At 31.9% G+C, this 27,040-nt stretch overlaps 1 protein-coding gene across 3 annotated transcripts in view; it reads left to right on the plus strand.

Moving 5' to 3' along the window:
* Nucleotides 1-25,005, plus strand: part of COL11A1 (collagen type XI alpha 1 chain) — a 190,839-nt gene extending 165,834 nt beyond the window's left edge. For all 3 annotated transcript variants that reach the window (XM_060142441.1, XM_060142440.1, XM_060142442.1), the window contains 13 exons: nucleotides 3,983-4,036; nucleotides 4,174-4,281; nucleotides 4,754-4,807; nucleotides 11,340-11,393; nucleotides 12,507-12,614; nucleotides 13,107-13,160; nucleotides 13,265-13,300; nucleotides 13,395-13,448; nucleotides 14,966-15,215; nucleotides 18,119-18,231; nucleotides 19,665-19,733; nucleotides 22,167-22,400; nucleotides 23,644-25,005. In XM_060142441.1, coding sequence (XP_059998424.1) covers nucleotides 3,983-4,036; nucleotides 4,174-4,281; nucleotides 4,754-4,807; nucleotides 11,340-11,393; nucleotides 12,507-12,614; nucleotides 13,107-13,160; nucleotides 13,265-13,300; nucleotides 13,395-13,448; nucleotides 14,966-15,215; nucleotides 18,119-18,231; nucleotides 19,665-19,733; nucleotides 22,167-22,400; nucleotides 23,644-23,790 — 1,335 coding nt within the window. In that variant the 3' untranslated portion in view covers nucleotides 23,791-25,005. The remainder of the gene's footprint in view (nucleotides 1-3,982; nucleotides 4,037-4,173; nucleotides 4,282-4,753; nucleotides 4,808-11,339; nucleotides 11,394-12,506; nucleotides 12,615-13,106; nucleotides 13,161-13,264; nucleotides 13,301-13,394; nucleotides 13,449-14,965; nucleotides 15,216-18,118; nucleotides 18,232-19,664; nucleotides 19,734-22,166; nucleotides 22,401-23,643) is intronic.
* The last annotated feature ends 2,035 nt before the right edge of the window (nucleotides 25,006-27,040 follow it).

A 27,040-nucleotide genomic window follows, 5' to 3' on the forward strand; every position in this document is an offset into this window, starting at 1 on the left:
ATTCTTTCCGTCCCTATGCCTTTATGCATGAATGTGGGTGGTCAGATTAGAAGGAAACATCCCTCCCATATCTACCCACACTAAGATTAAGATCAGATATTAGGTTCTTAGGAAAGCTTTCCCTACTGCCTAACTAGATCAGTGTACCTATTTTGTACACCTACTTCATCTTTGTGTGTTTTACAATGTACTGTATTTGTTAATTTTGTTGTCTGCCTTCATAACTAAACTTTGTGAACTCCTTAGGGTTTCACTTTTTTTTTTTGTATTCTCCATGCACAGCACATTTCTGGCATATAAGGAAGACTTAACTATTTGCAACATGTATGGAAGAATGGGTAAATTGTAGAATAATATTATAAAGTGTGAATAGTGGAGATAGGATTATACTGTGTATTTTATATAAAATATATTTCTCATAGCAAGGAAAATCTCATGTAACGGTGATTACTGGTGGAAAATTAACCAAGGCTTATTTTATTTTCATGTTTTACAAGGCATTTTCCAATCAGAACACTCATTACTTCATGATAGTACAGGAAGTAATTCACTATATTAAGTCCTTGCCTCTCTGCTTATGCAGATATATGAGAAAGAAATGATTAAAACAAGAATTTGTCCATAGGCATTGTTTAGTTTTTTTTAAAGGGAACTTCCTATTCTCTTAAAAAAAAAGTGTGTCACCTGTTTTCATCCTGTTTTTCTTAAAAAAATCTGTGCCATCTGGAAAAAATATAAGGAATAAATGAAAATGGGAAAAATGAGATAAAGAACAGAGTAAAACCATTTAATGTGGATTTCCAGCATGATAAACATCAGACATTCATTCAAAGAGGGAAGAAATCCTTTGGGGATGAAGAAACTTTTTATTGAATCACAATTTTGTGGCCATGTTATAGTTTACTTGTGTTTAATTCTCTAGGCTTTTCAAACTCAGATTTTCTTTCTCCCTTGCAGTAAAAGCAATATTTTTGTTACATTTTAGACAGCTGATGACTTGCTTTTCCTAAAGCTAGATATTTATAAATCTTCTCTACAATAAAGTTCATATATGTAATTGCAATCTTGAAGTTAATACCCCATACCTTTATGTCATTCGTTTACGGAAAAATCTTCATAGAATAAAGAAAAGCCCATTATTCAGTTGAATCTCATAATTTCTATTCCCCAAATTATAGTCATTATGGCTGTTTTACCCAGTTTGAATAGGAATACTTCAACCATCACACCAAAAATGTATTTTTTATACATTACAAAATAATCACCACAATTACCAGATGGTGCACAGTTACCATCTGCACACCAAAATGACTCAACTCTTTAACACTAAGAAATATTTGAAGCTTATGCTTCTCTACAGAAATCCTCTTGCATAAATAGTATGAAATTCAAAAGATACACTTAAGTTTTAATGCCTATATTATTGTTAACAAATTGTTGCTGCCTCAATAGACTGCTTACAGGATTTATGCACTTCTTATCTTAGGGTCGAGGCACAATGAATGCCTAATAATATATGAAGTTATAGTGATGATATTGAGAAAATAATTACTAATGATATATTCATTGACTCTCTCAGAGATAAATGAGTTCACAGAACTCTGAGTTTGATGAAGTGCCTGATACCCATTTCAAATGTGGATTTAAAAGACCATATGAAAGACTAACATGTATCCACCATTACAATATTAATATAGCATCTGAAAGAGAAAGTCATCCTGTCTCACCTTATTTTCACCAATTAACACTGTTTCTGCTACTCTCCCCAAATTCCAACCTCAATCTCAGTTGATGATTTTTGAGCACAATTCATAACAAAAATTGAAGTAAACAAATGGAAAACAAGAGAGTCTGGGGAAAAATGAAATACAATTTCCTAGAGATCATTAAGTTTCTTTTTTAAACTTTCTATACTTATGTCTGAACTTGTGTAGAAATTTTCAGCACAGTTAAGATTCAGATTGAATCTTAATGTTTGTTAAGTAATAATAAAAATCAATTAAGTAGTGAAATGAAATAAATATTTTATAATACAATTATAAATTTTTTATGTCTTAGAATGCATTTATTATATATATTGTGTAACCCACCACAGTAAGAGGCCAAAAGCACTCTTATTGTATTGGACTATCAAACAAAGTGCCCTGCTTGTGTTGATCTGAGACGCCATAAGTGAAAATATCAATGACCTAGTATAATGAGTAGGAACAAAATTTAGACACAGTGGGAATTATAGCATATTTCTAGCTCGAAAAGTAGTTGTTTTCTTTGATACCTTGAATATTATATGTTATGTAATGTAAATGATTCCTTTCTACATGCTTATTACAAAGATTAGAAATGTCAAGTTTTATATTTCACAAATGACTAAGAGAATGTAAGAAGGAAATTTGAATGTCAGATTTCAAGATCTGACTATATATTATGGGATCGTTTAGCTGACTTTCAATTTTCTAGTTAAAACAAGTAGTTTCATACATGGAGTTCATATTTTTCAGGTGTTATAAACAGGATGTATGGAAAAAAGTAAGTTGTTGACATGGTGTCTATAAATGTATTTTGAAAGTCAGTTTTGTTTGACCTGACTCTTAGGTTGCCAACATGGTGAAAAGTATTGGTAAAATAATAGAATTTATATAGAATAACAATATCTAATAATTTTAGTAACAATAATAAAATAACTAACATTTGTAGTGTTCTTTATGTCTCAGGTATTTTTATACACCATTTACATTTACCAACTCATTGAATTCTCATGATGATGCTGGGAGATAGCTACTGTTATAATCCACATTTTGCAGAGAAGTAAACTGAATCACTCACAGGGTGTGTAACTTGCCAAAGATCACAAAGCTTGTTGATGGCAGAGCCAGGATTTGAATCCAGGAAGTCTGAATCCTGGCTTTAGGCTCTTAAGCTTCAGATTCCATTCCTGTATTTGATACTGATCTACTGGAAGTTCACAAAATATTTTTTCATGTGTTACATTATTTAAATTTAACAACAATTCTATAGCAAGAGAATTCTTATTAATAACATTTTATGGATGAAAGAACTGAAGTTCAAAAATACTAATAATTGATTAATTATTTATTAATCATTAATTATTTATTTAGGTAAATTATTTAGCTAAATTAATCATTATTTATTTAGCTAAAAATAAAGAGAAATAGGGAGACAGATACCTCACAAAGATGGGAAAAAAATATATATATATACAAAGAGCAGTATTATGAAAAACTTTAAATATATATAAATTATATATAATTTATATATAATAATTAGCATTTCTCCATAGCAATTCATGCAGATATACAAAAGTTATGCAAATACCAGAATATCTTCTTAAGTTTTTGAATGACATATGGAGTGTGAAGATTTTTTTCCTGCTTTTTCTCTAATACTAGGTTTTAAAAAGTCATACGATTTTTTATACCACTTATGTGAATTACATAGTTCCAGAGAATGAAAATATAATATCTGTTGACCAACAAGATTTTAAATTTTGTACTTTTCCAGTTTGAACATGATCTTATGAAAATTTATAATGTATGGATCTTCTAAGATTAAGAAAGGAGCCAATCTTAAAAACACATATAATGATGGAAGTGAAATCTGAAACCTTCAATTACTTCCTAATTATACAACAAAATAAATGATATCTGAGTATTTAACACACTAAGGGTGACTAAATCATCAGCATTTCTTTAAAATTTTTATCTTTATTGTTTCCTTACATTGATATGATGTGATTATCTGTATTCTGCTCAATCTGTGCTTCATTTGTTTTTAATATTCTAACTAAATTTGTACATAAAAAGAGTTTTGCGTTTTCTCAGTGTTTTAAACTAAATTGCTATAGAAATTCACAATTTATTAGACTCTGTTACAAATTAAACTGGGGTATTTGTAAATAAGTCTTCAGTTGCATTACTTTTATATGTTATATATATATTTTTTAAATGCAATTTTATGTTTATAGGGTCCTCCTGGAGCTGCAGGTGCAGAGGGAAGACAGGGTGAAAAAGGTGCTAAGGTAAAATATACATTACAGGTATTATGCTTGAAAAACTCAACGTGTACGCTGGACAACATCTATTTCAGTACTTTTAATAAAATAATAAAATGTCTTTTTTCATTATTAATGCATTCACATATTTTATTTTCTAACAGGGAGAAGCAGGAGCTGAAGGTCCTTCAGGAAAAACTGGCCCAGTTGGTCCTCAGGGACCTGCCGGAAAGCCTGGTCCAGAGGGTCTTCGGGGCATCCCTGGCCCTGTGGTGAGCATCTGTGCTGAAAGATGTCATTTTGAAAATAATGTCTTATTTCTAAGAAAAATTATGAATGAAAATATTTATGTCAGCATTATTTTATAAATTGTGTGCAGTAAATATTATGTAATAAAGTCAGAGACCCTTAGAATATTTAAGTATGTCATTTATTTAATAAGTTCATGGTGAAATTCTAACTTCTAAAGGCAGAATAGAAAACTAAACCCTGAGATCTCAAAGACGTATAATTTTTATACACACATCCATCCATCCATGTGTGTGTATGTATGTGCATGTAGACACATACACAGAAAGTAAAAAGACTCAAAAATTGCTTACAATATTTGTAGATGTCCTCCACATGATAGAATTCATAGGTGATGTTTGATTTCTTTCTTTTTCATATTACCAAAATTAAAATAAAGAAAAAAATGTCTGCTTTTGTTAATTAAAAAAATCAATCGTGTTTCTTCTTCCTTAGGGAGAACAAGGTCTCCCTGGAGCTGCAGGCCAAGATGGACCACCTGGTCCTATGGTGAGTAGCACCTTTTTCTGCTGTTTAGAATTCCAGAAATGAAATTATTTATAAGCTAGAATTCCTGAAATTTTGTCTTATAAATTGGTTTATATTCTGTACAGTATTCAAGGAAGCGTATTACTCAGACCTAAAAAGAGAAAAGTAATCCTAACTGATAAGTTATTTGGAAAATATGCCCTTGATCAGAAGATCTTTCCTTTCTTATGTCCAGTGGATGAAAAAAAAATTTCCATTCTGAATAAAATGCCACTAATGGCCCAGACAGTTCTTTTCCAAATGTGGACAGTTCCCCCAAATGCATGCAATTACACTTAGTTTCCTGGCACTTCATTTAAAAGAATAACATTGGCACAGGCATACAGTGATTCTTTCACCAAATAAATTTGAGTCATATGGGCTGAAAGATAAAGCATTTACCCCCGTGAATGAAGAGAGGTAAACACCAAAGCTTGGTTACTCTCATAAACTGTGTATGCAAACAACACACTTGAGCAATGCAATAAAGCATTTAGTTGACCAGCATATGGTTCATAGATAGAGTTTATTATAGGAGCCAAGGCTATTCTTGCTACAAAATTTGGGCAGAAAGTGAGAATCAAAGTCTTGCCTTTAAAATTATTGCTTACTAAGTAACAGATTCTATTTCATGGTGGAGATATTTGAACTTCATTGTCCAAAATAGTAATATGTAAAGGGATTAATTAAAACAAGAAGCAATACATATAGCACTATTCAAGTGTAATATTTATCGGTTTAAATAGGCAGATTTGTCCATACAGAAATTTAAATTTTACAAAATTGCCTCTTTTCATGAGTATATCAACTACCTCAGAGGTATGTATGTGCTCAGAAAGCCATCAAAACTAGGATTTGCAATCTTAATCATTCAGGAGAACTTGGCCAATTCCTTTAGGAAAAATTTCCTCTAACATTTCAGATATTTCATAAGTGTTACAGAGATTATTTTTTTAACTTGCACTGAAAAGTTAAAGATCACTTATTTTAATAAGTGGATAAAAGTTATCAAATTTTGAGGAGATTATCAAATCTGCACATTGCCCCATTGACATAGGAACAGGGACTTGACAAAAGTAGGATCATCGGTTCCATGTCTGCATCACTATTTAGGGAATATTCTTCTTAGATATGTTAAATTCCTAACTGTACAAAGTCATAGCCTAGGGAAAAAAAAACACTTCGCCTTAATATCACCCTAAAATTTGCCAAAGATTTTTTTTCTTGTTATTTCATATTTTTCCAATAAGTATTCTGACCTTTCTCCAGATGAAATAAAAAGAAAGCATCAAGCTGGAGACTTCCTTCAGCTAATATTAAAAATAAAACCATCAGACATACCACCTGATTCTGGCTTGCAAAAGTTTATATTTCTGAATCTTAGGTAAATGTGGGTTTACAGAGCAAAGAGCTAAATAAACAACTCACATCCTTTTCCGCAGTGAAATGAAAAGCATCAGAATTGAGCAACATGGGTGCCATTTCTTTCTCTGGCTGCTTGTTTTATCAGAGAGTACTTAGAATGCAAATCTATTGTAGCTTTTTCATACCATCAAATAGTTTGATTGTGCTGTCTAATTTTAATGAAAATGCTACTTGGTCTACAGGAGATGAGGTTTGGTGGAGAAATCATCTTCAGGATGCATTTATGGCAATTTAGTGAACTTTTCAGCTCAGCTAAGAAATACTGGTACTTATTTTAGTAGGCAATTTTGTATTAGAGTGAGAAGTAGCATATCGTGATTACTGGTTAAAGTCATCACCTCTCAACCCAAGAACCCTGGTTTCAAAAATGAGCACTACTACCTGCTTGCTGAATAAATTTTAAGTAAGTTATTCAATTTTTTTAAGCCTTAGGTTTCTCATCTGTAAAATGAGAATTTGAATAGCATCGATCTTATGGAATATTATGAAGTTAAAATGAATTAAATGGGGATATTAATATCTTTTACCCCATGGGGTTCTTATGTTAATTAGATGAGCTATGTCTAAAAAACAAAACAAACAAACAAAAAAACAACTTAGACCATTTCCTATATAAGTAACAGTTTAACAACTTTATATTAACATTTGAATTAGAAATTCTTTGGGCTAGAGTGAAACAAACACCGGTTAAAACTCTAAAGATGATATTTGGTGTCTGACCACTCTATATGATCAGCTCTGCTAGAGTTTAGATATGGTACAATATTTACTTTTTACTTCAAAATTTAGATATTTTTCATGGCAAAAATTAAACTTCTACATATGCATGACTTTTATATACAGATAAATATTCAGAATCATATGGAACTGAGAATAAAACAGTACGTGTGAAATCTAAAAGAAAGCTAAGGACAATGATGAGATTGTATAAAGAATTTTATTTGAGGATTTTTAAAGTTGAACTGCTGGGTGTTTTTTTTTTAGGAAATAGCAAAAATCAGATGGGAATAAAACTGAGTGTTTTAAAGAGAACAGTAATGGTTGCTACATTCTCTCCTCTGCTGCATAGTCAAAATAAGCATGATTTAATCATTTTAAATTAATTTTTATTTTATTTTTTGAAGACACAATTAGCATGTATTTTAGTTTTAAGCTTTTATTTTGTTTTGTTTCATAATCTTTCATTTTAAGAACCTATTTGTTCCAATTTAGCTGAAAAATTGTTCAGTATTTATCTTCAGACAATTTTACCTTACTATTATCATACATTAATTCTTTTCACATACTGATAAGTAAAATATCTGATAACATTAGTTGTTAAACCATAAGTGTGTGAATAAATGGTAGGATGGGTTACTGAATTATATTTTGATTTTTTAAATGCTACATTTAACTTATCTGTAAAAAGATTTGAGATGTGTAGCATTCCTTAATGATTAAGCACGTTTAAACTACAAAGTATTTGTCTTTCACCAAATTAAACGTTATTTTACAATACTACATTCTAAATAAACAGTAGGATCTGCATTTTCTTTAAACTTCAATGCATTAGAATTTTGAGATGCATTTCAAAGCAAATATTCTGTACAGCATAATACAGCAGGGGAACATATTTGATTGTGTATTCTAGACACTTATGAATGTATCATCCCTGTTTTCCTTTTCACTTTATTACTTATGAATTATGTATTTCCCTAGAGTTTTTCAATTTACAATATCCTAAGAGGAAATAGAAAATATGTATACCTGAAATAATATTTTTATATGCAGAGTTGATATTTTTGATATGGTCCAGGTTCAGAGGGTTATTTATAACTGTTATCAACATCATAGCTTTACCAATTTCTATTTCTAACTGATGAAAATGATAATAAACTGATTTCACTTGGCTAATGCCTCCTTAGATATAGTTCACAATTTTATGAGATTATTAGCTTAGAGGAATTAACACTCTTTTCCTTTAACTCCTTCCTGAATAATATTTATAGAAATGATTTTAAATGCATTACAAACACAAAAAATGTCTAGTATGTTTCCCATTACCCCCGAGCAATTAGAATCTGCATTATTTCTTCTTTTTTGCCATTTTAGCTTTTACTATTAGAATGTGATGAGAAAGCTGATTAATAACTATCTGTGGCACATCAGAAACAAATAACAATAATTTACATTACACTTCACTATATGCAGTACTTTTGTAAGCCTGGTTTTTCTTCCATTATCACGATTCTCTGACACAGTTATTATTAGAACACCTTTATAAGTAAAGCTCTGAGATAAAAAGGAACAGATCCAAGATTACCCAACTAATGAGTGGTAGACCTGAGACGCTGAATGAAACAGTATTTGGAATATTGATGCCCAGCAAACGACATTCCTATTAGTTCTCCCACTTAACAGCAAAATTTCTGTAAAGTGTATCACATACCAGAAAGAGTTTGAATGTAAAATAAGAAGTAAAGAAAGAAAAAAAACTGGCCTCTTTAATAGTTTTGTGTTTTCAATCTAAAGAATGTATTTACTTTTAACTGACATATGTCAATTTTAACCAATATTTTTAAATGGTTTTTGCTACTGGTACAGGTATATGGTTCTTTCATGCAATTACATATTTATTAGAACTATTTTTTCATGCTTTTTTATGCCCACTTGTTCTAACATATAGAATGTTTGGCATCTATCCTGATGGTCACATGACCTCAAGGAATTATTTTATTATTTCTATTACTCATTTATATTATTCCTTTAAAATTGTGCTATCAGACAACATTATTTTCCTAACCAATAATTCACCAAACCTTTCTGATGAGATGAGAAAAAAGTAGATGAAAAATATACTTACTTAATTTTAAAATTATTAAACAAATAATACTAAATAGGTAATGTTTTTATTTTAAAATAAATGACATCCTTTATGCTGTTCTGATTTTCATATTGATTTAACAGATATGGGACTTAATGCCACAGAGCCATGTTTCTCAGACCTTAATGGGTAACAAACCTGTGAAACAGATTTCTGATCTCTAACTCCAGAATTTCAGATTCAGTTAGTCTGGATGATGCCTATGAATTTGCTTTGCTAATATGTTCACAAATGATGCTAAGGCTGCTGGTCTGAGGATCAAACTTTGCGATCATCCACTCTGATATAGTGTTAGCAAATGAGATGAAAGTCCAGTGTTAAAACCTAGCCTTAGAATATTCCTGAAAGTAAATTTGGTAATTTCTTTGTAGTCTCCTTTTTGTCTACAAGAGATTTAACAAAGTGACAGGATTGTTTATATTTATACAAAAGAGAATCTAAACTGAATTGATATAAACTTACATCTGAGGATTAATAATTTTCTTCTTATTAGAATATTATTAGGTACATTTAAATTGCACATAATTTCTACAAAAATAATTTATCTATTTTCAATAGAATGATATAGGGAAATTGTTCACTTTTATATCAATACTTATAGAATTTCAAATTCATTCATGAATTAAAACAAATATAAATATTTCTGGTAACAGTCCAAAATACTATTGATACACAGGACTAACTTATACTAACACTATTCTTACCTTCCTCTGATATTAAGGACTTCAGTTTGAGGAGTAGACTTGAGAAACTAAGGAATGGAAAGCGCTCATCTACACAATCTCACAGTAGCCCCTTGAGACAGGAATTATAATCCTTGGTTCATAGATGAGAGAACTGAAGTTCTCTTTGGTTAGCTAATTTAAGTTGCTGATAAGAGAAGCAGGCTTCTACCCCAATCTATTGTATTCTGAACCCATACTTTTTAAATTACATCATGCTTCTTGGATTAGATCCATGGCTTTTAATATATTAAATTCACAAAAATGATGGACTGAGACTCAATGTGCTCTTTCACACTGAAGACTCAAAAGTGTCTAGGTAGAGGGGGGAAAAAATTACTTGTGGTAGCCTTGCGGAACATACTATAGTAAAGACTAATCATATAGCTTGGTAAAAATTAAAACAATTTGATTACTAAGTGCCATGTTAAAATCATTATTAAAATTATAATTCAAATAGTTCAATTCAGTCTATATAATTCAAACTCATAGAGAAAACTCATATTTTGTCTTTGTTTCTTGATGCGATACTTGTAGGCAGTAGTGACTCATGTGTGGTGGTATTATCTGGGCCCTGGTTTCATCAGTCACAATCTTACAAACCATCTGTCAGTTACATTTTTTCTGACAGAATCTGTTGCCTGCATATCAACTTGTTGTAATTTCAGAATAAGGATCTTATTTTGTGTTGCCTTCAATTTGGAGTACACTAGTTTTTATATTTAGAAGTCTGTTTAAAAGTCATCATTATGAATATTTTCATGAGTAGGGACCAAGACTAAAAGTTAGCTGCTAAAATCATGCCATAATTTTCATTAAAATATAACTTAGCCTAAATGGATAAATGCCTTATCCTTAGAATATAAAAAGGATTAAATAATTAAAATACAGGTCCAATAATATGAGAAAAGTAAATTATCTTATCTTTACATTTACAAATCATTTAGTTAAGAGATTGAATTCAAAAATAAATATCTAAAATAGTATAAAATAGTATCTTGGGATAGCTAAAAATAGTATCTTGGGAGTTTATTTAGGAAAAATGATTAACAATGGTCAGTTGACGGTCAAAAGTTTATTGAGGTTTTTTTCTTTAAATTTTACTGGAAATATTGTAACCTTTGAATGTGAGTTTAACAGAGAAATATTCGATTAAATGAATGTATAACTTGGAAACCTCTTCTTCTAAAATTAGTGTAATTAAAAATGCATCTTTTCTTTCAACTGAAAAACCATATAAATCATGCCCTATTTCTAACTTCATATTTATTTAATCGAACTTATCAATATTATGTTTTATTATTATGGTTAACTATCAAACTGTAGAGTTTTAAACACATAAAATTATTTAGAATCCTGAAAAATAAACAGTGGTCATTATTTTATTTTTTTTTCCAGTGGTCATTATTAATTTTAAACCCTATCATATTATCGAAACCAACTTGCCCAGTGGATAGTAATATGATTCTGTAATTTGTAACTACTCTATGTATGTTTTATTTAGGGACCTCCTGGCTTACCTGGTCTCAAAGGTGACCCTGGCTCCAAGGGTGAGAAGGTGAGAATAAAAGAATGTGTTATTACAATGTTGATTTCTTTTTTTTTTTTTTTTTTTTTGCGGTATGCGGGCCTCTCACTGCTGTGGCCTCTCCCGTTGCGGAGCACAGGCTCCGGACGCGCAGGCTCAGCGGCCACGGCCCATGGGCCCAGCCACTCCATGGCATGTGGGATCTTCCCGGACCGGGGCACGAACCCGCGTCCCCTGCATCTGCAGGCGGACCCTCAAACACTGCGCCACCAGGGAAGCCCTACAATGTTGATTTCTTAATAGCAGAGACAATAATGTTGCAGACTAATATCACTCAAAAGGAAATTTCAAGGAATACCTTTATCATCTTAACCAAGGAAAAAGTTATCAGTCCTTCGCTTCCAAGATGAATTTAGAAAAGAGAAAATATACAAAGTAATAGTGAAAAATGTACCAGAATTCAGTGTTATATTTCTCAATGTTCCTATGTAGGAACCATATGGAGAAAGCATATGGTTATACTAAAATAACTATTCAGAAAATAAACAGATAGCATAACAAAATGGTCATTTTTTATGTTTTTAAACATGAAAATAAAAAATTTAAACTAGACTATCTTTCAGATGATTTGAAAGATATGTATGCTCTGTTGCACCAAATAAAGAAAATAAAACATTTTTAGAATGGCATTAATATTTTTAAAACTACTTTTAAATCTTTAAATGTTTCTTAGATGCTGCAAAATTTGTGGATAGAAATAATTTCATATAAAATAAGATGCTTTTTAAAATAATGAATTTTCAGTTGTTTGTTTCACCAATATTATATGTAGTCATTATTAATCTTTTAGTTGAAGGAATTCTCTTTAAGTAAATGTAACACTGAAGGGGATATTTTTAGAAAAATTTTTTTCAATAATATTCCCAACCCTTAATAAAGGTCTCACTTAATGTAATCAGTAAATGGTCCTGTTAGGTGAGGGGAAAGAGGTTCTTAATCCTATATTTCATTCAGAAAGGGTTAAAGTTTTTATCTAATTTTTTACTCTTATGTTTCATAAATTTAATGTGCAATTATTTTATGACTATAATTTAATATATGTTTGTAATTTATATATTGTTAAAATTTCTTTGCCTTTCAAAGGGACATCCTGGTTTAATTGGCCTGATTGGTCCTCCAGGAGAACAAGGTGAAAAGGGTGACAGAGGACTCCCTGGAACTCAAGGCTCTCCAGGAGTAAAAGGGGATGGAGTGAGTAAAGATATAAATTATTTTCCTACTCCTTTCCAATCATACACTCACACACCTGCAGACATTCCTTTAAACATGACCTAGGAAGTAATTTAGAGCATCTTAATCTCCTTAAGTCAATGGTGTTTTCAAAAAGAAATTTATTTAACCTTAGAGTAAATAAATAAAAATATGACTTAAGTTAGAAACCATAAAAATTATAGTTCAATATTTAATTACACAAACATTTATTGAATCCCCAACACATACAAATCATTATTCTGAAGGCTGCAGGAATGTAAAGACATATGCGTAGAGAGGGAGACATTGCAGCAAAATGGACAAAAATACAGCTCATCTTGCAAAAGTTATTTCTTAGATTCACGATGGAAAATTTTAGGCCGTTCTTATGTATTTTTGCATTGTCTAAATTTTGCAATGTGTGTTGTTATGCAACATATGAAAATGGAATCTCTGAGAAAAACTCTTTAATTTGGATGATTCTCTCTGTAGGGTATTCCAGGCCCTGCTGGTCCCATAGGTCCACCTGGTCCTCCAGGCTTACCAGTAAGTACAAAACAAAAGAATTTTATAAAGTAAACTTATAAATATACCAAAGAGACGCACATTCTCCAGATTTTTATGTGTACTTTTGCCTTTGCATTTTCCAGGGTCCTCAAGGTTCAAAGGGTACCAAAGGCTCTACTGTAAGTACCTTTCTCTTTGGCATCTAAATTTTTCAGTGACACCTACTCAAATGCTTTGTTCTCTATTTATGTTGTTCCTTATTCTTTCTAACAGGGACCTGCTGGCCAGAAGGGTGACAGTGGTCTTCCAGGGCCTCCTGGGCCTCCGGTAAGTGCATGGTTAAAAGCGTGATATTCTGACAGTTAGCATCCTGAGACTGCCAGTGATTTCTCTGAATTTATAAGAAGGATTAAAAAGCATATTCTGTCAAAGTGCTGATTTTCTAGGAAATAGTAACTACCTTAATTAAGTACTCAGGTCTACATGCCAACACTTGTCTTTTAATTGGCTTCACTCTTTGAATGTAAAGATACCTTAACTATTGTAATAATCTTGCCTTTATTAGTTTTTCAAGAAAATCATATATTTTTCATGTCACATTTTCATGAAAGCAACTGGTTGTATGCCACAAAGATACATTAATACCTGACTAGGAATAAAAACAAAAGTTCAGATGCTTGACATTTTTTTCCTACTGCATATAATGATAATAATAAAAGCAATGATAATAGTTACCAGTTTTTTAGCACTGACATTTTCCAGGCTTCACACAAGCCTGTTAGATCCATGTGAAAAAATTTGAGGCTTCCTTCTTGAACTTGTTTCCAAGTTATATGTGTATTAGTTTGCTAGGATGGCAATAACAAAGTGCCACAAACTACATGGCTCAAATAATAGAAATGTATTATATAATAGTTCTAGAAGCCAGAAGTCTTAGATCAAAGTGTCAGCTGCATTGGTTTCTTCTGAGGGGTGTGGGGTAAACATCTGTTTGAGACTTCTCTCCTTGGCTTGTAGATGGCTCTCTTCTCCTTGTGTCTCCTCACATGGTCTTCTGTCTATGTGTATCTCTGTGCCCAGATTTTTTTATTTTAGAAGGATACGTGTCGTATTGGAAGATGACCCACCCTTATGCCCTCATTTCACTTTATTAATTATATCTACAGCCACCTCATTTCTAAATAAGGTCTTCCTCTGAGTTACTGCAGCTTAGGACTTCCACGTATGAATTTTTGTGGGACACAGTTCAATCCATAACAATACGGATTAACTATTTGGTGTAGTTCTACTCTTACACATATATAAATTCAAGTCTGATTGCACTTCTTTTAATTTTGTTTATTTATAAAGTTATAGATGTTTGGAACCAGCTAATGTGTATTTTTAAACATGATATGAATTATTTTCAAGCACAATAAACAACTCATTATATAGCACAAGAACTTTAAATTATTGTTTTAAGCTTCAGAGATTAAAATCTAGTTGCAGAGATAGGACATGTAAATAAGGACTAATTAATATATAAGAAAGTAATGGATATAACATATGTACACAAAAATCTGTGCTATGTTACATGTATATAAAAAGGTCCAGAAATCATCTGAATTTTGTGCCTACCTCAATATCTCCACTAGATTCTTTTTAAAAGAATTCACAAAGTTTATATATAAAGAGATATATGTACATAATACGTGTATTTTAGCAATTAGAGAAAACATCGAAAATAGGGAAAACAGTGAAAAGTTAAACTATAAGTTCTTATAACAATAACAACAGTAGTAACTAATATCTGCAGAATATTTTACCTTAGGAAACAGTCACATGCACATCCATCTCTTTTACAGGGTCCACCGGGTGAAGTCATACAGCCTTTACCAATCTTGTCACCCAAAAAAACAAGAAGACATACAGAAAGCATCCAATCAGATGCAGGTGATAATATTCTGGATTACACTGATGGAATGGAGGAAATATTTGGTTCCCTCAATTCCTTGAAACAAGACATTGAGCATATGAAGTTTCCAATGGGTACACAGACCAACCCAGCCCGAACTTGCAAAGATCTGCAACTCAGCCATCCTGACTTCCCAGATGGTATGTTAATAATGCATGACCAAGCAAATGCACTGAGCCTCTAAGTTACCAAGGTGCATTGTCAGCTCATTAATTCTAGTTAAATGTTTAATATAGTCTCTAAATAAAACGAGAGTGAACAATTATTAATTCCAATCTTGTAGACAGAAAAAGTCATTTACACTGTTAAAACAAGGTCTGCTCTGGAAAATCTTTGTCTTGTTAAGCAAGGTTTCATTAAATTATGACAAGTTCATTTTGGATGATTATAGATAAAACAAATGTAATTTGCCTTGTAATAACCATCACAGAATGGGTTTGATGTGTGTACACATATGTGCATGCTACTATATTTATATCCTATACCCTAACTTACTTTGCATTAATGATTAAATAGCATAACTGAATCATATGTGACCTATCAGTTTAGCAATGATTTGAACAGAATATTTAAGAATTAGGATAGTTTGAGGCAAAAATTTATTTCACTGATCCATGAATACCAGAACGACTGTGAACAATTTATTTGTAATAATAATCAGGATAATTTTCTATACCTATTATTTGACAAAACTTTTACATACCTATTCTGAGAAGGAAAGAGTTCCAAGTACCCTAAGTTAAGTGACTAACTCACACAATACTAAACTAACAAGGGGCAGATCTATATCTGATTTTAAATCTCCCACTTTATGTGGAAATACTTTGCCACTCTGTTTACTTGTGGGACTACATTATTTCCCACTATCGATCATATAATGAATGTTGTAACTGAGATCTAAATAACTCAGTATAGATAGAAAAGTTTCACGCAATTCAGGAAGAGACATTTTTTATGACAAAGAATGTCTTAAAATCTCCTATCTTGGGCTTCCCTGGTGGCGCAGTGGTTGAGAGTCCGCCTGCCGGTGCAGGGGACAAGGGTTCTTGCCCCAGGCCGGGAAGATCCCACATTCCACGGAGCAGCTAGGCCCGTGAGCCATGGCCGCTGAGCCTGTGCGTCCGGCTGTGCTCCCCAACGGGAGAGGCCACAACAGTGAGAGGCCCACGTACCGGAAAAAAAAAAAGAAAGAAAGAAAAAATCTCCTATCTTAAGCACAGCCCGTTAAAAGGAAAACACAGTTAATTATTAAGGGTGCTTTACAAACTGCTATCAAATGTATTCAAATTTATAATATATTTATTTGAAAAAGATACATTTAGTTTCACATTAATTCAGTGAGTTATAAGGAGAATGACCCAAACTTCTGATCTAGCTAATATAGTCATACATATGTGACTGAAAATCAAATGTAAAAGATGACAGCCTGTACTGACAATATAAAACAACGTGTGATTAATTAGAACCTGAGCAGTCAAGAAAAAAATTTTGTAAATTTTGGGGATGGAAAGCTCACTATGGACTACAGTTCCCTGTGTTTTCCATATATTAACTAGCTTTATTAATTCTTTAATTAATTAAATTTTAATTAATTACAATTAAATGTTTATTTATTAACTTATTGGTGCCAGGCACTGTTATTCATGCAGAGATTCACAGATAAATATAAAGAATAATGCCCTCGGGCTACTATTGTGTAACGATGGAGACAGGTAAACCATAAATATTTATAATAGCAAATTATGACAGATACAGATTTCCTCTGCTCTCCAAAATTAGAGGGTTCCTATGAAATCTTTTGCAAGCTGAAATGGCATGAAGCCATAAAGGTATCTTAGTAATTAAGTATATGTTATTTGAAAGAATATTTAGTAACAATGTTGACTGAATAAGACAAGATAAAAATAATGCTTACCATATAATTCAAAATTATATATTCTTTAAAACCCTAAGAAATATCAAAGATTAAGAATGGCTATTCCAGTTGGTAAAATCTTTGATGATTTTTATTTTCTTTTATAAATTTTTCCTGTGAATTTCAATTTGTTCCAGATGTGAACTTATAAGTGGCGCGATCAGAAAAAGTGTAAATTTTTTGTTAAAGAATTTATTTCAAAAAGCAAACTGGCATTAGATTTTCAGGAGTTCCAGTACTAAGCTAAGCAGTTGGAGCTTTTAAGTTGTTCAAAGTTCACAATCAGTGGATTGACATAATTCAAATTAATATTTGAAATGAAGTGTCAGCATGAAAAATGGCAAGAGGAAAGCAAAGTAATCATCACATGTATATCAAGTCTGTATCCCAATAATTCTTGTTTAATAAAAGCTCCATTGTCTATTACTTAAGGGATAACATTTTGGCAGCCCCACTACTTACCATCTTTACTCACCTAACACCAAATTAATCGTCATGGTCATTCACATGATAAAATTTGTTCTGTACAATTTAGATAATAGAATTAATAGCAAACTGCATTTAAATATATAAAATAGACTTTCTTCTTAGGAGCCCATTCAAAAGGGGAGTACACTTACTGCATGAAGTTTTTCCTGTAAAGTAATGCAAAATTATGATACTTGAGGCTAAGTGGATACTCTCACCTCCATCATTACAGATAAATAAATCAAGGAAAAATATATTGATTATTATACTCAGATTACTTAAGTAGTAAATAATACATATGGTATTTAGAGTCAGATATATCTCATCCTAATGTGCTTGAAATTTATTACACATGGATAAGAGAATGTTAATATTTGAGGAGGTGGCATTTAAGCTGAAACCTAAAAGTAATAGGCATGCTAAGATTAAAAAAAAAGGATGTTCCAGGCAGAGCGTATGGGAGCATTTGGTAAAGACAAAGGGTTGTTCTTTAAGTATTCATACATGTACCTCAATATGACCAAAAACATAAAAGTGATTCATGTGGAAAAAGATGAATGAATATTCATTTTTCCTTATTTCTCTAATAAAATTTGGTATATAATATATTCAGTTTTGGGTATAAATGTATTTGTATGACGTATTTTTTCCTACTTCCAGGTGAATATTGGATTGATCCTAACCAAGGCTGCTCAGGAGATTCCTTTAAAGTTTACTGTAATTTCACATCTGGTGGTGAGACTTGCATTTATCCAGACAGAAAGTCAGAGGGCGTAAGTACCAATCTGTTTTGGTGGTGACTGTTGACAGTTCCTGCCATGTTTTTGCAATATTGAACTAAGCAGGAAAATTATACTGTCATATTTTCATTTATCTGCTTTTCTTACAGGGTAATTAGAGCATTTCATTTGCATAAATATGAATAAGACACCAAAGGGACAGAGTTGACAAATACTTCTTTTCTTATTTTTTACCCAGATGTATTCTTTATGCACCTGTTTGCTCTCTAAAATTCTATGGCTTTCCATGACACAGCACAGCTGATTCTCAGTTTTTAGTGCATGCGTAGTATTCTTTCCAATTACCACGTGGTAGAACTCACAGCTGTATATTATGCTCAAAATACACAATTTTATAAAGAATGATTCTTTCACATAAAATAAGAGTATTCTCTGCACTTCTGTACGTTTTAAATGTTTAGTCTCTTCAAACACATTCCTTGATTTTCACCTAGCAATATTAATACATGTGAGCTCTATCTTTAAAGTTACAGGCAAATTATTAATATAAGGAAAGATTTTTCACTAGCATAATTACATTCTCCAAACATTTTATAGGTGGGAAATTTTGACGTTATTTGTATTGTTTTAGTAAATCACATTCTTCTTAGGAAGTGGCGTAGGCATGCAGAGGCACGGAAACTCCTTAAGACAAAGTAGCTTTAAGTGTGTAATCTCTTTAGGAGAGACATTTCGTTTGTAAGTGAAGGATGGGGCAGGATACAAAGCAATTTCTGTTTCCCAACCACACTTTGCATTTGGGGAAGCAGAATAAAGCTCCTCTAACCCACAAAGAAATGTGGGAAAATGGAAATGCCTCCCCTTACAGGATTACTCAAATTCCCTATAGTGAGGCCTATATACCTAGTGAGGCTTATATACCTTTATTTTTGCTGATCTTTGTAAAGCAAAACAATAAATTCAGATCTATAAAAGATTCTAAACATTTTCTCCAGCAGGGAATAATGGGCTTGCTTCCTGTCGATGACTTTTCCATAGCATCCCGCCCTGAGTTAATAGCTGGATGCTTCAGGATACCTCCTTTGGCTGTGAAATACTCAAGGTATCTGCCTTGATGGCAGATGCCAACTGGCATTGTGAGGGTTTCCTTTGCAAGGGGTTACCTAAGAGTTCCACCCATGTCCCCTACAGCCAACCCTTAGTATGCCTTTACCAAGTTATTTCCCACCCCCTTCTTTTTGAGCAATTAAAGAAAACAGGAAAAAAAAATGACTCAGTCTTCACTAAATTGGAATTCACAACATCTATCTCAAGTTTTGCTTTTTACCTTATTTTGTATAATCCAAGATAGACCATTTTAAAAACTCTTTAGCATCCTAGTCTTACTGAAAATTACTGATATATACATAAACAATACTGTTCATAATTTTAACCTACTTTCTAATTTTCCTGTTCCTTTGCAACAGGTAAGAATTTCATCATGGCCAAAGGAGAAACCAAGAAGCTGGTTTAGTGAATTTAAGAGAGGAAAACTGGTATGTTATTACCTCAGCATGAAGTGGTTTATTTTGAAGCTCTTACATAATACAAGTTCAAATTATAAAATTTCTAGACCCTTACTGTGAACGTCTAAATTATACAAAGCAGGATTCCATGTATTCCCTAGTTTGCTCTATCTAAATCTTAGACCACTTTGTGTTTTTTTGGCCGTTTTTTTGGTTTTTTAAATTTTTATTGGAGTATAGCTGCTTTACAATGTTGTGTCAGTTTCTACTGTACAGCAAAGTGAATCAGCTATACGTATACATATATCCCCTCTTTTTTTGGATTTCCTTCCCATTTGGGTCACCACAGAGCATTGAGTTGAGTTCCCTGTGCTATACAGTAGGTTCTCATAGTTAACTATTGTATACATAGTATCAGTAGTGTATATATGTCAATTCCAATCTCCCAACTCCTCCCACCTCCCTTTTAGACCACTTTGGTATTTTAGAGAGAAGTCTAAAATTTTTGTATCAAAATAAATGGAAATATATTAAATTTACTAAAATATTAAGATCAAATAAAGTATGCATTTCCCTAAGTACCTGAGATAGATATCATAAAAATGGATTATGTTAGAAATATCAGATATAGAAAATATAATGTCTATTTAGTATCTCTGACCCTATTTCACTTCCACCATACTTGAAAACTAATTTATTCTTTGTTTGCAATTTCAGTAAGAACTTTTGGAATGTGAAATGTTTTTTCCGATAGTTACATCTGAAAATAAAGTTAGCTGACTGACCTGACCTTTTACGTATTGTAGCACAAGTTTACTTAAGTATTTCCATACAATTACCAGTTCGTGATCAATCATTTTATAGAGATTTTAAAATTTTAAAGATTTTAAAATTGGATGCTTTTAAAATTGCATTTAAAAGCTGTTTAAAAATATATATATGTGTTTAAAATGTTAATTATAATGTATTTAAATGAATGTTTTTCAGTTATTCAGATAATTATTCAATAGCTTAACATTCTTTAAAAAAGGTATTCTTTTCCATTGATGACTATTTACACAGTTATTATCCTATAAGAACCTACTCATATTAGTGAAGTTCTCCACTTGACGTAACTGTCTAGTTCAGTCTTCCAGTCACATATTAAATATCCATGTTACATTTGTATCTTTGTATGAGGTAAAGATACATGCACAGATAGAACTCTGTGTGTGGTTTTATTTTTTGCTGTTTTGTTTTGTTTTCCTTAGAGTGGATTTCCCAGTTGTTGTTTTTTTTTTTTTTCTCCAACCTCTCAAGGATCCTCATAATCTGAACTGTTAATCAGTAAGAATTAAGTAGAATCAACAAAAAGGAGGAAAGTCATAGATAACTGCCTTTATATTGAGTGAATCTATAATCTGGGCGAATTTCTTAATTTTTTTTTAAATATAGGTTTATGTTTCAGCTGATCCCAGATAGTTTATTTATATACAATAAAACAAATTATGAGCTTGACAAATAAGTTGTTAATAATTTGCAGTTAAGACTGTTTTCCTGCTCTAAATACAAAATAAGTATTTCCTGAACAACAAATATTCACTTGCGTGTCTTGGGCAATATGCTTGCTGCTGGTGATACAATGATGAATATAAGTACATCATCCGAGAACAGACAAACAAGCAGGTCTGTGCTGAAAATTAGAAGACCAAAAACCTCTTTGAAGACCGTGCTGCCAAAATGAAAAATTCAAGAACATGTTGAAAAATTTGTCAAGTAGATACATTAGGAAAATAGGTGAAATCAAACAACATAAAAATAGTTAACCTTTGCATTGCACTGAGATTCCTCAGTTTTCATTTTTACTGTATTACCACTCTATTATTTAAAAAGTTACACAAATAGGGCTTCCCTGGTGGCACAGTGGTTGAGAGTCCGCCTGCCGATGCAGGGGACACGGGTTCGTGCCCTGGTCTGGGAAGATCCCACATGCCGCGGAGCGGCTGCGCCCGTGAGCCATGGTCGCTGGGCCTGCGCGTCTGGAGCCTGTGCTCCGCAATGGGAGAGGCCACAACAGTGAGAGGCCCGTGTACTGCAAAAACAAACAAACAAAAACAACAAAAAAAAAACAGACAAAAAACATGTTACACAAATATAATGATAGATTTCTTGGAAACAAAGGCATTTTTTGTAATACTTACTGACTGATTAGGAAACTGAAGTATATATAGAAGTAAAGTGATTTTTTTCCAAAATAAGTATTGCTGACAGTACCTAAGGTGGGAGTACATCCTGATTTCATAAAGTCCTATATCTGGGTCTTCTGCCTCTCAATGCATACTTTCTTTCATTAAGTGAAAATGGGTCTATTGATGCATCCACATGCTTCTGGGATCACAGTTCACTGTTGACAGTGATTTTATTCTTTTACAACAGAAAAGAGTAGAAGAGTCTTTATGTGTCTCTTTATTCTCTTATTCCCAGCTTTCATATTTAGATGTGGAAGGCAATTCCATTAATATGGTGCAAATGACATTCCTGAAACTGCTGACTGCTTCTGCTCGGCAAAATTTCACCTACAGCTGTCATCAGTCAGCAGCCTGGTACGATGTGTCATCAGGAAGCTATGACAAAGCACTTCGGTTCCTGGGATCGAATGATGAGGAGATGTCCTATGACAACAACCCTTACATCAAAGCCTTATATGATGGCTGTGCGGTAAGTATAATCTCTGCTTGCCTTCTTTCACAGAGGTGAGAAGCAGTGTGTAACCATTACACTTTGGCCCTAAGTCAGATTTCTGTCATGAAGTGGATGTCAATTGTTATTAAGATTTGATGCTTAACACTGACATATTAAAGTACAGTATATTAGAGACCACTAATATTCACACACAAACACACACAGAGACACAGAATCTCTGTAACATACATATAGACACATTTTAAAAGTCATAACAGAAGGTAGTCTCGGATCGTATGTTATTTTTATGGAATTATTCCTGATATTTGAATACTATTACAGCTAGATACTCCTGAAATGAAACAAAAGAAAAAAATCAAAAGCCTTATTTCATTTGCCTCCTTAATTCATGACTCTAACATGACAGATAAAGGAATCATCATTATACTGTTTATACCATAGATAATTCTTACCTCTGTATTTTGCTTATAGGGGCATGCTTATTGGTACTTTGTTACAACAATTTAGTCCGTTATTAGCATTTTGCTATTTTTATCCTCTGGAACTGTCTTTCTCACACATATGGTAATTTCGTAAGAGCAAATGACCAATAGAGCATCCTAAAAAGCTTATTGTCTTAGCTGATGAGTGAAGAGAAGTCACAATTACAAATAAACAAAGTGAGTAGGTTACACATAGATCAAAGAAGAGACCATCATGCATGTAAAAGGAGAAAGCGTTTAGGATTTCCCAATATAATGTATTGATAATTATTCATAAAATTAATACATAGCAATAGAAATGCTTCAGCTTTAGACTTCTTGCATTATAATTCCTATACTGCGTTCAAATTTTTCTTAGCAAATTTGTGTGTATATATACATATATATTTATGTGTGTGTATATATACATATAGAATTATTATAATAATGGTAAGGATATATTATTTATGTAAGGGTATGACCCAGTACCAATATCAGTTTTCATGTTAAAATGTATTTTTCAGTTCAGTAAGATTCTCTCCAACTGTGCAGTATATTAGAGCATTATCTTGAGTAATTATGGCTAAGTATTAAATACGGTCAACTTTCAAAACTTAAAACTACATATGACATCAGTGATAACAAGAAGAGTTAATTACTACAAAGATAATGGCAAATTTGTTTTCCACTCCCTTCTTTCTTACCTTCTTATGTCCACTCAGAAGCTTAAGAAAAAATAACATATCTTAAAAATATAAAATGATTGTATAACTTTTTATTTCTGCTTAACTTTACAGTCCAGAAAAGGCTATGAAAAGACTGTGATTGAAATCAATACACCAAAAATTGACCAAGTACCTATCGTTGATGTAATGATCAATGACTTTGGTGATCAGAATCAGAAGTTTGGATTTGAAGTTGGTCCTGTTTGTTTTCTTGGCTAAGATTAGGACAAAGAACATATGAAATCAACAGAAAATATACCTTGGTGCCACCAACCCATTTTATGCCACATGCAAGTTTTGAATAAGAATGGTGTAGAAAATAACTTGCTACGTATATATGTACCAATTAGGAAATATCGATGCCCTTGTGGGAGCAGAATCACATGAAAAAAGCTTTGAAAATCATAAAAATATAAGATAGTGTGGCTAAGATGGAAACAGGCCTTATTCTTGATTCCCAATTTTCATCTCTTCTTTTCCTATTTGGATTTCTTTGGTGCTGTAGAAAAAAAAAAGAGAAAAATATATATTCATAAAAGACATGGTGCTCATTCCCATCCATCGAGGATGTGCTAAAACAGTGTGTTTAATAAATTGTAATTATTTTATGTACAGTTCTATACTGTTATCTATGTGTCCATTTCCAAAACTTGCATGTGTCTCTGAATTCCATCTGACTCTAATTTTATGACAACTGCAGAACTATGATGGCAATAAATACATGTATCATGAAAAAATAAAGTTGCAATTTCTGATGACTCTAATTCCCTTTCTTTGATGAATAATAAAATGCCTTTGTATATATTGATGTTGAAGAGTTCAATTATTTGATGTCGCCAACAAATTTCTCAGAGGGCAAAACCTGGAAGACTTTTGGAAGCACACTCCGATCAACTCTTCTCTACTGTTCGTAATTTTGCTGAATTTCAGCCAAAAACATCATACATTTTAATGCTTTATTCAATGCTATACCTCAACCTTTTTCTTTTCAGAGTCCAGGATTTCACAGGATACTTGTATATGTGGAAAATAAGCAAGTTTATATTTTTGGACAGGAAAATATGTATGAGAAGCTGTTTTAACAAATTGATGCCTCCATCAAGCAATCAATCAGATGTACAGTTTTTTTACTACCTTATCTTATTGTCTTCAGTGTGCTTCAACCAGTGAGGTTAATATTAAAAGATGGAAACTAAACAATTATTTATGAATTTGTTCAATGTTATATTTTTAATCAATTTCTTGAATTTGATTCTAAGTTGCATATTATAATAGTCTCCAAATATTATTTTACCTGCACCTGCCCAACAACTATTATTTCTTTTCTTTCAAGATAATATCATGCATTATTTGACCTACCTAATTGCTAAATAACATATGGGTGGACTGTTACTAACAGTGCTTGTTTTAAAAGTCATACTTAGTAAAAACAATCAAAACATTTTTTTCCACTAAGGCATTTTCTTTCAGGTAGCTTGAAATAGCAGTGAAATTTTAAAATTACACACTGAACTTTGTATCTATTTTAAGTAATATATGTAAGACTTGAAAATAAATGTTTTATTATTTCTTATATGAAGTGTTAAGTTAATAGCAGATTTCACTGGAACATTTTCAACTGATAATTTATCACAAAAGAACATACCTGTAATATTGAAATTAAAACGTGAACATTTGTCATTCAGAAGTTCTTTTATTTTTGAAATCAAGTTTGTAAATGTCCTTTCAAGAAGGGAGATATGAATCGTATAAATAAACTCAAGTCTTGTCTACCTGGATTGGTCATTCTCTTTCTTAAACATGTTTTAAATTACTCTCTATTGCAGAAAAGGCTTTCAGTTTTGTTTCTTGACCATCCAGGTTAGAATAGTTTTACACTTTTGAAAAAGAATATTATCCTTCAGAGATTAGCTGTTTAAATTCTCCACATTTCTAAAATAAAAACACCACATGGTAATACTCTATTAACAAAATAAAGATAGGGTATATTTAAAATTTCAAAGAAATGTTTTTCATAATTAAATGTTTTACAAAGTCTCAAACATATGTCCACAATTTCAGCATTAAAAGAATTTCCAGAACTTTTATTTGAAATATAGTCTCTAAATCATACATAAAATAATATTGTCTATCAAGAGGAGTCCCATACAACAGAGTATTTACTTTAACGAATGCATAAAAATGAGAGAATATTTGCATATTGACCTGCATTGGGGAAGCTGCATTTGTCCATTTAAAAAAATGGCTTCAAATTTGGCACTCAGTAGAATTAATGCATAAATAACTAAATCACCTATCCTTTTCTATACCCTTCATGTATGGATATGGTCTTCTGCATAGTATCAAATTTTTTTCTCTCTCTTATACTTGGTTTAGTCTGGACAAAAGGAAGCTAGTGGAAAGGAAAAAGCATATTATACAACATTCTAGTCTTGGCCCAGCATGTATAAGTTATTCATGTGTAAATTATGAAGAATATTATTGACCTTGCAGGCATGGGTAAGTCCTGGGCCTGATGCACGTAAAGTTTGGTACAATTCTCTTTAAAAAAATAATACAAAATTACAAATAAAAAATACAAAAATTACTATTTAGAAGAAGTAAAGATATTATAACAAATCATTAAATTAAAAACTGGACCTATACCAAAAATATCAGAACATCCAAGAAAGTATTGTTTTTATTAATTAATTCTCTGAAGTACTTCTGTAACACTTTTATCCATGTGGTTATTTGTTTACTTATTTATTTATTTATATTTTTTTGGCTGCAATCTCTGAGTGCCTCTTCAAATGAGAATTTTATAATTTAAATTTCTTATAGAAATAATAAGTTTCTCTAACATGTTAGGTTAAAAATTCTTATTATCAATAGCTTAGAGATGTTTCAGTGTCACATTCTGTTATTGGTATTTTTTAATTTTAGATTATTTCAAATTCAGGAAAAGCTCTTTTATATTTCCTTCATACTATACTTCACACTATAAATTTGTGAGACTTTTCCACAGAATAGCCTCTGATTCTATACATTTTTTACCTTGTTGCTCCTCCACTATCACTAGATTTCAGATTCTGGGCACCATAAGACACATGCATACTATGGTATAAATTCTGTTTCATTGTCATAACACAGTGGGTGATAGGGTTATTCCAGAAAGCCATTTGTATACTGGGAATACTGGCATTAATTATAAGTAAATAATAACTGCAAGCCACATAATTATATTCCATCATGTAAGCATATTCCACAAACCCCAAGTAAAAGAATCCCTAATTAAATTTCCTCGTTACAGTTTCCTTCCACACCACCCAATACAAGAAAGAATGCCAAGGGGAAGTTGGAGTGGATAGACTATGATCTTAGCTGATCATGGTTAAAGAATCTTTGGCAAATTTTACCAATCATATGACCACATGAACATATTTCTAGGAGCTCTCTAAGGTCTTAGATGGTGTCTGTGAAAGAGGAT

The sequence above is a fragment of the Lagenorhynchus albirostris genome, chromosome 2, assembly GCF_949774975.1.
Source record: "Lagenorhynchus albirostris chromosome 2, mLagAlb1.1, whole genome shotgun sequence".
Classification (NCBI taxonomy): domain Eukaryota; kingdom Metazoa; phylum Chordata; class Mammalia; order Artiodactyla; family Delphinidae; genus Lagenorhynchus; species Lagenorhynchus albirostris.